Source organism: Pipistrellus hanaki (assembly GCF_964339955.1).
Source record: "Pipistrellus hanaki genome assembly, chromosome: 10".
Taxonomy (NCBI): Eukaryota; Metazoa; Chordata; class Mammalia; order Chiroptera; family Vespertilionidae; genus Pipistrellus; species Pipistrellus hanaki.
In genome coordinates, this window is record NC_140512.1 from 3,965,526 (window position 1) to 3,978,541 (window position 13,016).

Here is a 13,016-nt window from a genome sequence, read left to right on the forward strand (position 1 = left end):
TAATGTCAAGCCTGGGGCTGGCAATGTACAGGAGAGGGCGGGAACACCTGTCATACCAGTTGGTGAGGTGACCTAGGCCCACGCCAAAGGCCTCAGGAGCCAACAAGAAGAGGGTCCCATTGGTCAAAGTTGGATAATAAATGGAATAGACTCAAACTCATCAGATATGTATAAATTCATGAGTTTATGACATTTTAAAGAAAGCAAATTGACTACTTTGGGATGATACTAGAAAGGCAGCGAATTGTTTGGAAACTGGCAAATAAAACAAAATAATTAAGTATTTATCCTCCTTCCCTGGTATGAATGGTATCATTAGGGACTCTGGGCAAAATGCCTTAAAAATATTTCTGAAGAGGAGGGGAACTGTCTCTAATATACTTCAGTTACTCAATGACATATATAAATGAGAGATTAAAATAGCACCATTTTGCAACCCACTGTGAACTAATAGGTCTGGTCATTGAGCATCAACAGCGGCTAACATCACAAAAAGAGAAAAATGAAAACCACTTCTGCTGGCCTCCAATGAAAGGAAACACCACACGTATTGTCTTGCCAAAGAAATCAAACTGGAGTCTGATCTAGTCTCTGGACATAGCTGCCAATTTTCAGGAAATACAGAGCACAAAGAAACACATTCAATTATTCTGTAGGGATGCATCAGCAAAATCCAGACTATGGAAAACTCTTCAAGGCATATTCCATAGCTAAATTATAAGGAAAAGGGAGGGATGAGAAGGAAGCTAGTAGATTAAAATAGACTTAAAAGACACATCAAAAAATTTAAAACTGGTCAATGCCCACTTGGGTGATAACATTACAAAGCAATGCAAGGAAATGATCACAGTAAAATTGAGGACACGGTTTTTTTAGGGAGAAGAAGGGATTTATGATGGCTTGGGGTTTGTGGATGGGGATTCCAGAATGGCTACCTATCTGTTCCTTCTTGACCTTAGCTATGTTTGCAAGTATACATTTATTTTGTGTAATTTTCTACATTTGGTTTAACAAGAAAAAAAATTTTTTAAAAATCACCCATAGAACAATATATTCATTGGATCTAGATTATACAAATAAAAGTGAAAGTATAAGGCTTGACAAGAACAAGACCCATTAAGTTCATGTGTGTGGCTCCCTCCAGAGAGGTAGGTGGATGTAACTGGTGGTTGGGGAGACCCAAGGGTGTCTCAAAGTTGTCCTAATTAAACAAAAGCAAGACCTGATGTATGTCAACATCTTAGCAATGGCCAATCTGGGACCTGGTAAACACGTGTGTTTGTATGGTATCCTCTCCCAGCCTTTAGTTTTGAATTTTAAATGTTTAGCTTGTGAATGCATATTGTGACTGCATGCAAGTTCTCTGAAAACACTTTGGTGCGATTGGCCAAATGCATGTGTAAGGTGCAAACTCATTAATGAAGGCCCATGATAACCCACAAGTAAGAAAAAAGCGGGGGCCCTCAGCTGCAGGCCTGTTTCCATATTTACCTGGCAGGTAACTGCACAGCCTCTCCATGGAGGCCTGGACAGTGGAGTTGTGGACCTGAGCCAGCTGTTCGATCACAGACACCACCAGCACACAGCCTGTAGGAGAGAAGACCATGTCAGCAGGCCGCACAGAGCTGTGCTGGGGAGTCCGGGGAAGAACGGGGCAATGTGTGTGTCCTCAAGAACACCAGCTCTTTCCAAAGCAGAGAACTCCTGTTTGCCATTCACCTCAACAACCTACCAGGGGCAGAATTCACTGTGACTTGTAGTGAAACGTGATGTGTGGTAAGAAGATGGTGGGTTTGGGGTTAGAGAGGCTAGTTGTCAGCCAGCTTTGCCACTTGTAATCTATGTGACCTTGAGGGAGTCCATGAATCATGCTTTTTTTCTTTTTATTTATTTATTTTATTTTATTTTTTAATTTTTATTATTACATGGGAGGAAGGTGTCATCTAAAGGAAGTCGTGCCAGGGTTGAGTCTTGCACCTAAATCTTGGACTTACCATCCAGACTGTCTAAGCTTTGGTTTCCTCTCTGCAAAGTAAGTCATAACACATTTCTCATGGGGATACTGTGAAGATTAAATGTGATAACTGTGGGGAGCACAGGTGACTTGGTTGGAAAGTTTATAAGGAGGAAAATTCTGAAGAGCACCACGGGGCAGCGCTCCACAGAGAGAAAGGAAACCGGTAAGAGCAGGCCTTGCCAACAAAGACACTGCAGCAGCAGACAAGGAGCAGGCAGGCATCCACTGCTCTGTGCCCTCAGTGAAGCCGGGCAGAGCTGGGCGGAGCAGGTCCTAGCTGGTTTGACCTTGAGAGCCACGGCCTCAGTCCTCGGAGAGCAACTCCTTCAGGGCCTTTATCCACGCCCACTATCAAGGTCCAGTAGATGTGCTTTTAACCTGGTCCCTGCACCCAGGGTTTTATCACCTTGCAATGAATTTAGTAGCTGATACTTATTAGCGTTTTATGGTCGAGAAAGCACTTTCATATATATTTTCTTTTATTTTAAAAAGAAATTTTAAAATAGATGCAATGCAATCTCATTTTAGAAAATTTTAAAAAGTATATAGAACGGCATAAAAAAGATGAACATCACTCAAATCACCCAGAATTAAACCAATTTCACTTTTATTTTAAATACATAAAATATGTTCAATACATGATAATATTTTCACCACATAGAATACACTTTTACAGCCTGACCTGCCTCTGCCCTGCCTGTTAAGTGAGGCGGAGCTAAATGAATTTTAACAGCAGTTGAGAATCAATTACAAATAATTACGTTGCAATGTAATAAGAGTCGGCAGTGGGGTACAGTTGAAAAAGGGGGAGGCTTTGAAATAAGAAAAACAGACTTTGATTCCAATCTTGGCCCGGTCACTCACAGATGGAATGCCTGTAAATGGGTTACTATCCTGGGACTCCGTGTGTAAGAGCTGAGAGTTAGCGTACCCTCCGGGAGGGTGACTGGGTCTTCCTCTCATTCGGGGGCCTGACGGAGGCCTGGTCTGCAGCAAGGGGACTGGAGGTGTTTGCTGACCTGATATGAGCTGCCAGGGAGGCGGCCATTGCCCTTGGCAGTTGCTGGGGGTCTCCACGGGGGAGGGCTCACGGTGCACCTGCTGCTGCTCTGGCTCAGGCACCTCCCGGCGCGTTGTTTATCTTTCTTCTGGTCTCATCACAGGATGTGGCTCCCTGCTCACCTGGTGTGAAACAGCGAGTGCCCCTTCCTGAGTCAGGACCGAAGAAGCAGGAGGTGGGGGCGGGTGGAGATCCTGCACAGTCACTGCCTCAGAAGGCGTCTTGTCAAGGAGCTGCAAGTGGAGCGCCAGAGATGGGACTTCCAGAAAATCTAAGCAGAGGAGGGGGGAGGAAAGCATCCCGGAGAGGAACGAGGCTGGGGGCCCGGGAGAGCGTGGCCTCTTTCTCCACACTTTCCACAGTTAGTGGCACGTGTCCTTTCTCTCTGGGTCCTAAAGGAACAAGGCCTCACAGGGGGTAGACTTGGTGAGGTCGGGGAGCAGGAGTATTGGGTGAACGGGGATCATCAGGAGACTCTTGTTGGAATTTTCCTCCGGAGGCTCCATAATCGGGGGTCCCAGTGACCACAAACCCTGCACACCACACCACCCCTTCCCCTAATGGGCTGGGCTGCTCAGGACCAACTGAACTTCGTACTTAAAGACGTGGGCTTTTCTTGTACTCAGCAGAATCCCACTCAGGGTTCATTTAAATAAATATATATACTGTTTTTAGAGAGAATGGAGAGGAAGAGAAACATCAATTGGCTGCCTCTTGCACTCACACACCCTCTACTGGGGATTGAGCCTGCAGCCTGGGCATGTGCCCCAACCATGAATCCAACCGTGACTTCTTGGTGCATGGACCACACTCAACCACGGAGCCACGCTGCCAGGGCCCACCACGGGTTCCTAGACTTTCCTGACTCCTTATCGCTGCAGGCTGACGTTGGAAGTCATTAGCTCAATAAAAAGGAGCCCAGGGAAGAAGTCAGTGTCTCTGAAGACCGGTGGGTCTTGGCACCGCCATCTCTCATGTGCTGACCAAGGGTGCCCTGGGGAAAGCAGGCGATGGGGCTTGAAATCTGGGAGCATCCAGGTGGGGCCCGGCTCTGATGTGAGTTCTGCTCCCTGAGCGGTTCCGCCCATTTCCCATGGGCCCACTCCTCTCCCCGGCGATTGCTCATTCAGGGTCTACAGTGAGGCACGTCCCAGTCCCTCAGTGGCAGGAACGGAGACACTGGCCCTGCTCTCGCTTCTAATAAGAGCTGCACCGCCCTGACAAGTAAAGAATGCTTTTCTGGGGAGAGACGCACGGGCAGAGCGATGGCTCCATTACAGACTGCTCTCCGGCTGCCAATACAGGTCTGGCTCTGCTAACTCCAATTTGTCCCAGCGGCTGTTCATTAAGGCAGCGAGGACAGCGGGTGGGCGCTATGCATTCTCTCCGGTCACCGTCTGCCATGGCAGGACAAAGGCTCCTCTCACCTGGCGTGGGAAATAATGAGTCTAATGGAGCCCGACACGCCGCTGCAGCAGGAGAGGCAGTGCCAGGGCCGAACAGAAACACCCGCACTGAGGCCTGCTCCTGGGCGCAGCGCGGAGGCTGCAGGCTGGCCGCAGCATCCTTAGACGGACTTGGAGCTCTTGGAGCGCTGGTTCCACTCGGATCTGCGCTGCTGGCAAGGCAGCCAGCTGCAGAGAGCGGCCTGCTGGACGCCCGTTGGTCTGAAGCCCACACTCCACCGAAAAGCCTTGAAAACACCTGGCAGGTGTGAGCCTGGCTCCCTGAGACTGCACTTCCTCCTTCACCCGAGGAGGAGCAGAGGGACTCATTCCACAGTGAGTGTCCTTTCAGCCTTCAAAGTGTATGGCATGCATTAGCATCTCATTCAAACCCCACCGAGGTGGAGGAACCACTGCTCCACACGGTTAGGTGTGCGGGCGCGGGGCTGGAACAGAGTGGTATTGGCTGAGTCCCTTCCAGATTCAGGCGCTGTGCTGGGCGGTGAGCTCAGGCTGAGAACACACAGGTATGGCTCCTGCCCTCTTACAGGTTATGTTATTTGCGGGAAAAGGGATCATAAGTAAGCAAACACAATTATACATAATTTGGGGTGCTCTGAAGAGAAGGAGCAGGGTGAAGTGACAGAGGGAGTGATGAAGAGGTGGTGTAATCCTTCGTAAGTAGAGCTGATAGAGGACACTTCTTAGAGGAACATATAACAAATGGCTAATATAACGGAAAGGAGAAAGCAGATTGGGGATCTGGAGCAGGCTTTGTAGGCAGAGGAGCGTTGGTGCCCACTTCAAAGTAATGAACCTGGTGCCAGTAGGGGGTGTGCAGGAGGCAGCTGGTCGATGTTTCTAGCTCTCTGTCCCTCTCCCTTCCTCTCTGTGGAAAAATCAATAAAATATATTTAAAATAAAAAAATAAATAAAATAGCTCATAAACTTATCTTTGAAAAAAACTGTAATATCAACAATGTTTTAGGTTTTCTATGTTGTTTTTTTAACTGCAGGTATTTAGAGTTTTCACTACATCTGTGGCCTTTCACCACCCCCCTGAGATATCGTTTTTATCAGAAAATGCTCACTGGGTTCCAAAGTGCTAACTCTCCCAAGAACACTGGCAATGCTAATGGCATTATATCAGATGGTTGCTGGTGAGAACAAGGCTGAGGGCATTCGAAGGAGAGCAGGGCCCAAGCCAGGGCAGGGAGAGACCATGAAGGCTGTGCTGAGAGGTACCGGATGGTTGGCTTGGCTGGTTTAGAAATACATAAAGCATTAATGATAAAGAAATGAGAGTGAAGACACCAGGAGCCATCCCATCCTGTTATGCATTCAACACCTACTATGTGCTCAGAGGAGACCAAGGTGAGTAAGAGAAGTTACAGACCAGGAGGAAAGGCTGAGGACCAGAAGAACCATCTGGTCATTGCAGCCTGTAGGTGTTGGGTACAGGGACCTGTTAGAGCTTTGGGACCACAGAGGAGGAAGGACGTGAACTCTGCCCTGGGAAGCAGTGACCGTCTCCTGGCAGAGCTGAGCCAGAAGGAACGGGAGGACCTCACTTGACAGAAAAAGGCAGGAAAGGCCTTCAGGAAGAGACCTGTAGGTGAGAGAGAAGAGCTGGCCAAGGCTCCATGCTGTAGAGTCCAGAGTGCAGATCAACGGCCTTCAGACATTTTGCTCTGAGCCCCCCTTGAAAAAATGATGTACCTCTTCCACATATTAATGGATGTTTAAATATGATTAAATATATATCAATTTAAATAGCTGCAAAGGGTATAATTTCAGGCAGACTGTAAATATTACAATAGAAATAATTTATCAATCTTCTATATATGTCCAAAGAAATCTAAATATGATAGTGATTTATATGTATTCTTATCCACGTTCTTTCACATTGAGAAATGTATCTTGATAATTCCTCTCTTTGAATTCATATTTCAATGAAAAGTCTACTCCTTTGTATTTTTCTTCAATTATCAAATTTTATCCCAATGGAATATACTTTAATGGTTGAAAGTATTTTATTGGCCACACTATTATACTTCTTAACATTAAAATCAGGTATAAAATTTTAGTAAAGATTAATTTCCTGTTAATATAACATCTAAGTATTAAAAATTCTTTGGGATATAGTTTCCTTTATTAATAAAATTCACTTATCTACACAATATATATTGCCAATTTGATAAACAATTCCTAAATAGTAAAGGTAAATTTTAAAAAAATATGTTTTTTTAATGATTTCAGAGAGGAAGGTAGAGGGTGAGACAGATACATCAATGATGAGAGGGAATCATTGATTGGCTGCCTCCTGCACACCTCCCACTGGGGATCAAGCCAGTAACCTGGGCATGTGCCCTGACTGGGAATCAAACTGCGACCTCCTGGTTCATAGGTCCACCACTGAACCACACCAGGCCGGACATAAAGGTTAATTTTCATTGAAATCGCATATCCTAATAAGAGAGGCCTTTTTAATTAGTACCTATATCTGTTGAAAAATATGACTTATCCATATAAAGTGACAAGCTTCAGGATCATGCCTGTCACTATTTTCCATTTAAAAAGTAAGAGCCAAGAAAACACATTTACTTAATGAAGTAAATGGGAATGAAAGGACTTTTGATACAGTAATGTCACTCAACGCATTAACTCCTTCTCCGTTAAATGCCAAAAATCGTAGCGTGATCTATCATAGAAAATTATCCCAAATCATCTGTCACTTGACAACTCTATTAAGTCCCCCTTCAGTTGTGTTGAAAGCCAAGAACGAGAAACCACCTGACTTGCAAGAACATTTGTTACCTAGTCACTCTCTCCGTTTCTGGGAAATATAAGAAATGTTTTGCTAATTCTTATCTTTTAATCATGTCTATTCCCTTGTTAAAACCCAACAGACTCAGAAAAAATTGGGAAGCTGAACCATTGCTCTTTTCAGTGCACTTTTGCCTCTACAGTGTTTTAAGTAAAATGTTTTATCTTAATGCACACTTCATATGCATCTCTGTCGAATGCTGGATCTGCGGAATTAGTTCATTAAGTTATGAAAAATGGCCTTCCTATAAACCTCAATGGCCAAGTCAGCTCTTCACATAAGTGGCGAGATGATGAAATGTTTTCTCTTTCAGGAGGAGGGGTGGCTTACGAACAAGTGTTCAGTTACAGAGAAGGAGAGAAAGTGAAATTTCTGTATATATAAGTCATGATCATAAATTTTCAACCATGCTGGCTGTTTCTAACTCTTATTTTTGCCAGTCACACTGTCATATTACCATTCACATTGGCTGGAAACCATTGGACCACCTTTTTTTTATCATTCAAACTATAAAGTTATCTCTGACCATTTTATGTGGGGTGGCGGGGTGGCGGGATGGGAAGAGGGGGTTTTAACAGGGTCTGAAGACATGTTATATATTTAAGTAAACACGAATGAGAAGAAAAACTACATTTTTCTCTAACCTTTTAAAAAACTTCCTGAGCACCAAATAAATAGTGCTAAGAACATCCTTGATGAATTAATTTAAATGTCAATGACTTCCGCACATAAGGATTACTTTGCCTCTAAATCATCCATGTAAAGAAAATGATGTTTTGCAAAAATTAAACATGGCTCATTATTAATTCTATCACATCTGATAAGTGGCAGAGAGGGGCCCCGTAGAACCATGTTGGCTTAGTGACCAAGTGGGATGTCTAGTTCAGCACAGACGCACTATGGAAAACTGAAAAAGGGCCTCCTGGGGCTTGGTTCTGACCTGGGTGATGTTCAAGGTCATGGCCTCAGGGTACTGTGTGGGTCCCACTGGAAAGGCTCCCTGTGGGATGGGAGCTGGATTATTTCCGATGGGGAGGTTGGCTGGATCCTTCAGTAACATCTGTGTGGCTCCTTTTGGAGTATCTCCATCCCCAACAGTTCCCGCTCCATGTTCTTCTGCCTCGCTCATGTCTGTTCTCGCTACTTGTGATCCTAGGAGTTATACCCTCGCTACCCAACCTTGTCCAGTGCCCCAATGTCTGGGAAAACAAGAGAATGGCATAAGACAATAGCAAGATAACAGAGGCAATGGTTTTTTTTTTTTAATGTTGGATTTAGATAGGACACACAAAACACAAAAGAAAAAAATGGATAAATTGGACTTCAATTTTAAAACCTTTGCACTTCCATGAATACCTCAAGATTATGCAAGGAACTTTTACAATTCAACAATAAGATAAAAAAACAAAATCCCTCAAAACCTCAAAATGGGCAACGGACTTGAATAAACATTTTTTCAGAGAAGCTATGCAAATGGCCAACATTTTGAGAAATGCAAATCGAAACAAGTACCACTCCATCCATCCCCCTGGGATTCTGTAATAAAACGACGGATAATTATAAGTTAGATGGCTATTAACTGCTCTGGAAAACAGTCTGGAAGTTGCTCACAATGTTGACGTGGAGTTACATTTTGGCCCAGAAATTCCATTCCTGGGTATGCAGTATATACCCACAAGGATAAAACATACCCCCACACGCAGCCCTGCACAGCAATGCTCATGGCAGAATCATTCATCAGAGCCAGGAAGAGGGAACAACAGGAACGTCCCTCAGCAATGAGCAGACAAGCAATGGGGGTGCGTCCATGTAGGGAGTGTGGGTGCTGAGGGCTCACACTGGGAGCCCTCTCCAGGCCCTGCCTCCAGCAAAGGAAGCCCTCCCACTAGGGTCACTTCACACCCCAGGACGGTTCAATGTGGGGGCTTCAAGGCCTGGACCCACTTCAGGATAACTCTTAAAAGCCAGTTTAATTTCAGAGCTTTGCATGGGATTGCCTGAGGCCTTTTAAAAAATAAAAATATTTTTAATGATTTTAGAAAGAGAAGAAAGGAGAGGGAGAGAGAGAAACATCAATTGGTTGCCTCCTGCATGCCCTTCACTGGGGATGGAGCGCACAACTCAGACATGTGTCCTCACTGGGAATCAAACCAATGACCTCTTTGTGCATGGAACCATGCCCAACCACCTGAGCCACAATGGCAGAGCATCTTGAATGGCTGCAGCACAGCCGCCTTCCCTTGCCCGCTCCGCTGCCTTCACTCCCTCCAGGAGTTTCCCCCAACAGCACTCCTCCATAAACTCCTCAGCTCCAATTTCTGAGTCCTGTTCCCCGAGGAACCACTCTGAGCAGTAAGACACCAATTTGGACCACCTGCAGCAGCTGGCTCAGCCCAGCCAGCGCTCAGGAACCGCTGATCACACTGCAGGCTGCTCTGTACCGCCTCTCTGGTTGTGGTGATGACAGGGGAACAGTCATCCCCGCAGTTAGCCAGACATGTGAGTTGCTGGGGAAATGGGTGTTGCATCATCATCTAAGCTAAGCAGGAACAGACTCTCCGAGCTCTTAGGCCACAGAGTATATATTTTTAAATATATTTTTATTGATTTCAGAGAAGGGAGAGGGAGAGGTAGAAAAGTCAGTGATGAGGGAGAACCATGGATCAGCTGCTCCTGCCTGCACGCCACTGGGGATCCAGCCACAACCCAGGATGTGCCCTGACTGGGAATCAAACCCTGACTTCCTAGTTCATAGGTCGATGCTCAACCACTGAGCCATCGCAGCCACGCAACCATGGAGCATTTTTACGAAAAAAGTGAACTGGTGTGGCTAGCAGACATGGCCACAAATTCCTTGACACACACACCCCCCCCCCCACCCCATCAAAAGGAGGGGTCTGTGTCCGCTCCCCGTGAGTCTGAGGGGAGGGACCTTTGGCTGTTTTGACCAATAGAAGGTGGAGGAAGGGAGGCTGGGGCAGTTCCCAGAGCCAATCCGTGACAGGTTGGCAGCTCCTAGTTCCTGTGCTTTGGACTCTCTCTCTGGGGTCCCAGAGCTGCCACATAAGATGACCTACTTCCCTGAGGCTGCCCTGCGGGGGAGGCCAAATACACCCGCTCTGATAGACATTCCCAGTGGAGCCAACCTTCTAGCCGCCTCCCTCCCACAATGCACCACACATGTGAGTGAAGCTGTTGGATCATCCCAGACCTACCCATCTTCCATGTGAACCCCACTTAGTGACCTTGGTCAACCCTACTCGGAGAAGAATCACCAGCCAGACTCTGAGAAATCCTTGACCCACAACATCAGAATTCAGCAAGATGGCTGGTTCTAATTTGTGTGCAGCAACAGACAACCAGATACCCCCTCCTGGGTCCCCTCAACTCCTCCTCGAACTCTCAGCGCCTCCTGGGAGTGGGGCAGGGAGGGGAACGCTTGGCTCCTGTCTGCTTGACAACTTGCCTAAATCTAATCATTAATTAGCAACCGCCCCAGAGGTAGAACGTATTTCACTTGAGCCTTTCATCAAGTGTGTTTCCACTAGCCCGGCTGTAGGGTCTTGTTGTGAGGAGATGAAATGGTGGTAAATCATTATCTGACAGAACCAAATAGTGGGCGAGGATGACTGCCCAGACATGGCCCACAGGGGACACAGACCTCCAGGCCTGTGGAGAGCAGACCCACAGGGAACCGGGTCTGAGGTTTTAATGTAAAAGAGGTGTGCTCATATATAACCACCCCAGGTCCTGGTTTCTCCAGAAACAGGACTAACTTGGATGCTGTCCTGAGCTGCCTCCAGGAGTAATATCAGTGTCGGAGTGTGTCCAGATGCTCCATGTGTGAGATGTGGCCATCACGCTTGCACTTGGGGTTCTTTTCCGAGTCGCTCACTGAATCCTTGCCATGAGGAGTTCTGAGTCTCTTGGCTCTAAGGACTGGCCCTTTAAAACACCTGCAACCTTTTATAAGCTCCAGGGACAGTACGAACATCAATGGTCTTACCCTCCCTGTACTTCTCTGCAAGTGCCCCCGGAACAACAAAGCAACAACTTGGAAATAAGAGACTCCCATACAAGACAAGGAGCCATAGCTCAATCCAAGCCCATGTTTCCAGGTGGCCGTGCTGTGGCCGGCAACCCTGGGCTCCCTAGAGACAGGAGGAAGTGTGCAAACACTCTCCTGTACAGGCGCGATCCCCATGCTCACAGCGACCCTGGGAGGCGGGGGCTGTGTCTCATCAGTAAGAACACGGAGTCCTGGAGCATGTAGCAACTTGCACAAGGTCTCACGGACAGTGAGGGATGGGAAGGTGGGTGGGGGGCATGGAAACTCAGGTGTGTGTGTCTGAGTTCAAGTCCACTTTCTTTCTAATTGTGATGCTGCCTACCATCCTGAAAGGCGCTCAGAGCTCCCGCCCTGCTGGTGCCCGGCCAGGGGGCAATGCCCATCCAGGATCCAGCGCGGTGGATGAGGGCTTCCTACCCACAACCGCGATGGCACGGAGGCTTCTCGCCACGCCAGGTGCCGGCAGCGGGCCCGCTCAGACCCAAAGCTTTTGCCTGTCGGGGAAGTTCTTGGTGTCTCACTCGGCATCTCACAATGAATGTCATTAAATAGGTGACAATCTATGCAAGCCACGTTATTGACCACATACTCTGCCCACACACAAACATGCAAACGCTGTACGTACCCACACAGCTGTGCCCGCGGGAGGGCCTGGCGCCGGGCCGGTCATCGTGGGCCGCAGGGGCCGAGGTGAGAAAGGGCAGGAGAAGGAGCAGAGCCGCCAGAAGCACTTTCCGGGGGAACTTCATGTCGGGGCTCCGTACCAGAGGGGCCAGGGGGCCGCAGAGCCGCTGGCTGAGTGAGGCTGACCTCCAGGCGCAGATCAGAGCAGTCTCATCCCCTTCTCTTCCGTCCAGCACACACTACATGCACCCCATGCTCACACACACACTGTTGATGAAGTATGAGGCCAATCAAGGAGAACACACACACACACACACACACACACACACGTCACTGGTCGCTACTGCAGATCCCGGGAGAGCCCGGGCGGGGAGTGGGCAGGACCCCGCAGGCAGCCCTCTGGCTGCAAGCTGCCCAGAAGGACGCACCCGTCTGTGCTTTCCGCGAGGTCACAGCCCAAACCCAGGAGCCTGCGGTGGGCAGGAGGCACTTCCCCTTTCCTTCTTGCAAAACTAAACTAAAACTAAAACTGCAGAAAAACACACCAGGAAACCACAAACACAGCGCCCGCAGCGACTGGCTCAGCGGCCCACAGCCTGCAGAGACGGTCTGTCCACCCAGAAGCTATTCCGTTTTGCTGCAAACAGCTTTCGAGGAGGCCACCTCCTGACTTTGTTGCCAGAGTTATTAAGGGGCCAGGCCTCCTCCGGCCTCTACAGGATGGTGAGGAAGGGGTAGGGAGTGCAGTGAGGGGGGTGGGGGGGCTGCAGGATGCTGAGCCTGGGAAGGAAGCCCTGGAGCTACCACATGGCCTTCTCACCAGTGTGTTTGCAACCCCCACCTGGAGGCCATTTCTGCCTTTCTAAGAGACTGGTTTTCTGTTTTGAAGTTGAGAAGGAAATGCGATTTTGTGTGGGGTTTTTTTCTGGAGAAAACAAACACACAGAACGGAACCAGATCACTGAGAGAAGAGA

General features: G+C 47.7%; 1 protein-coding gene across 2 annotated transcripts in view; it reads right to left on the bottom strand.

The window, feature by feature from the left end:
- Nucleotides 1-12,478, bottom strand: part of AOAH (acyloxyacyl hydrolase) — a 70,762-nt gene extending 58,284 nt beyond the window's left edge. Inside the window, exons 1-2 of one of the 2 annotated variants that reach the window (XM_084897881.1) lie at nucleotides 12,044-12,478; nucleotides 1,492-1,587 (exon numbers count right to left, since the gene is read on the bottom strand). In XM_084897881.1, coding sequence (XP_084754007.1) covers nucleotides 1,492-1,587; nucleotides 12,044-12,167 — 220 coding nt within the window. In that variant the 5' untranslated portion in view covers nucleotides 12,168-12,478. The remainder of the gene's footprint in view (nucleotides 1-1,491; nucleotides 1,588-12,043) is intronic. The other variant, XM_084897882.1, reaches the window with a different exon arrangement.
- Nucleotides 12,479-13,016: the final 538 nt, after the last annotated feature.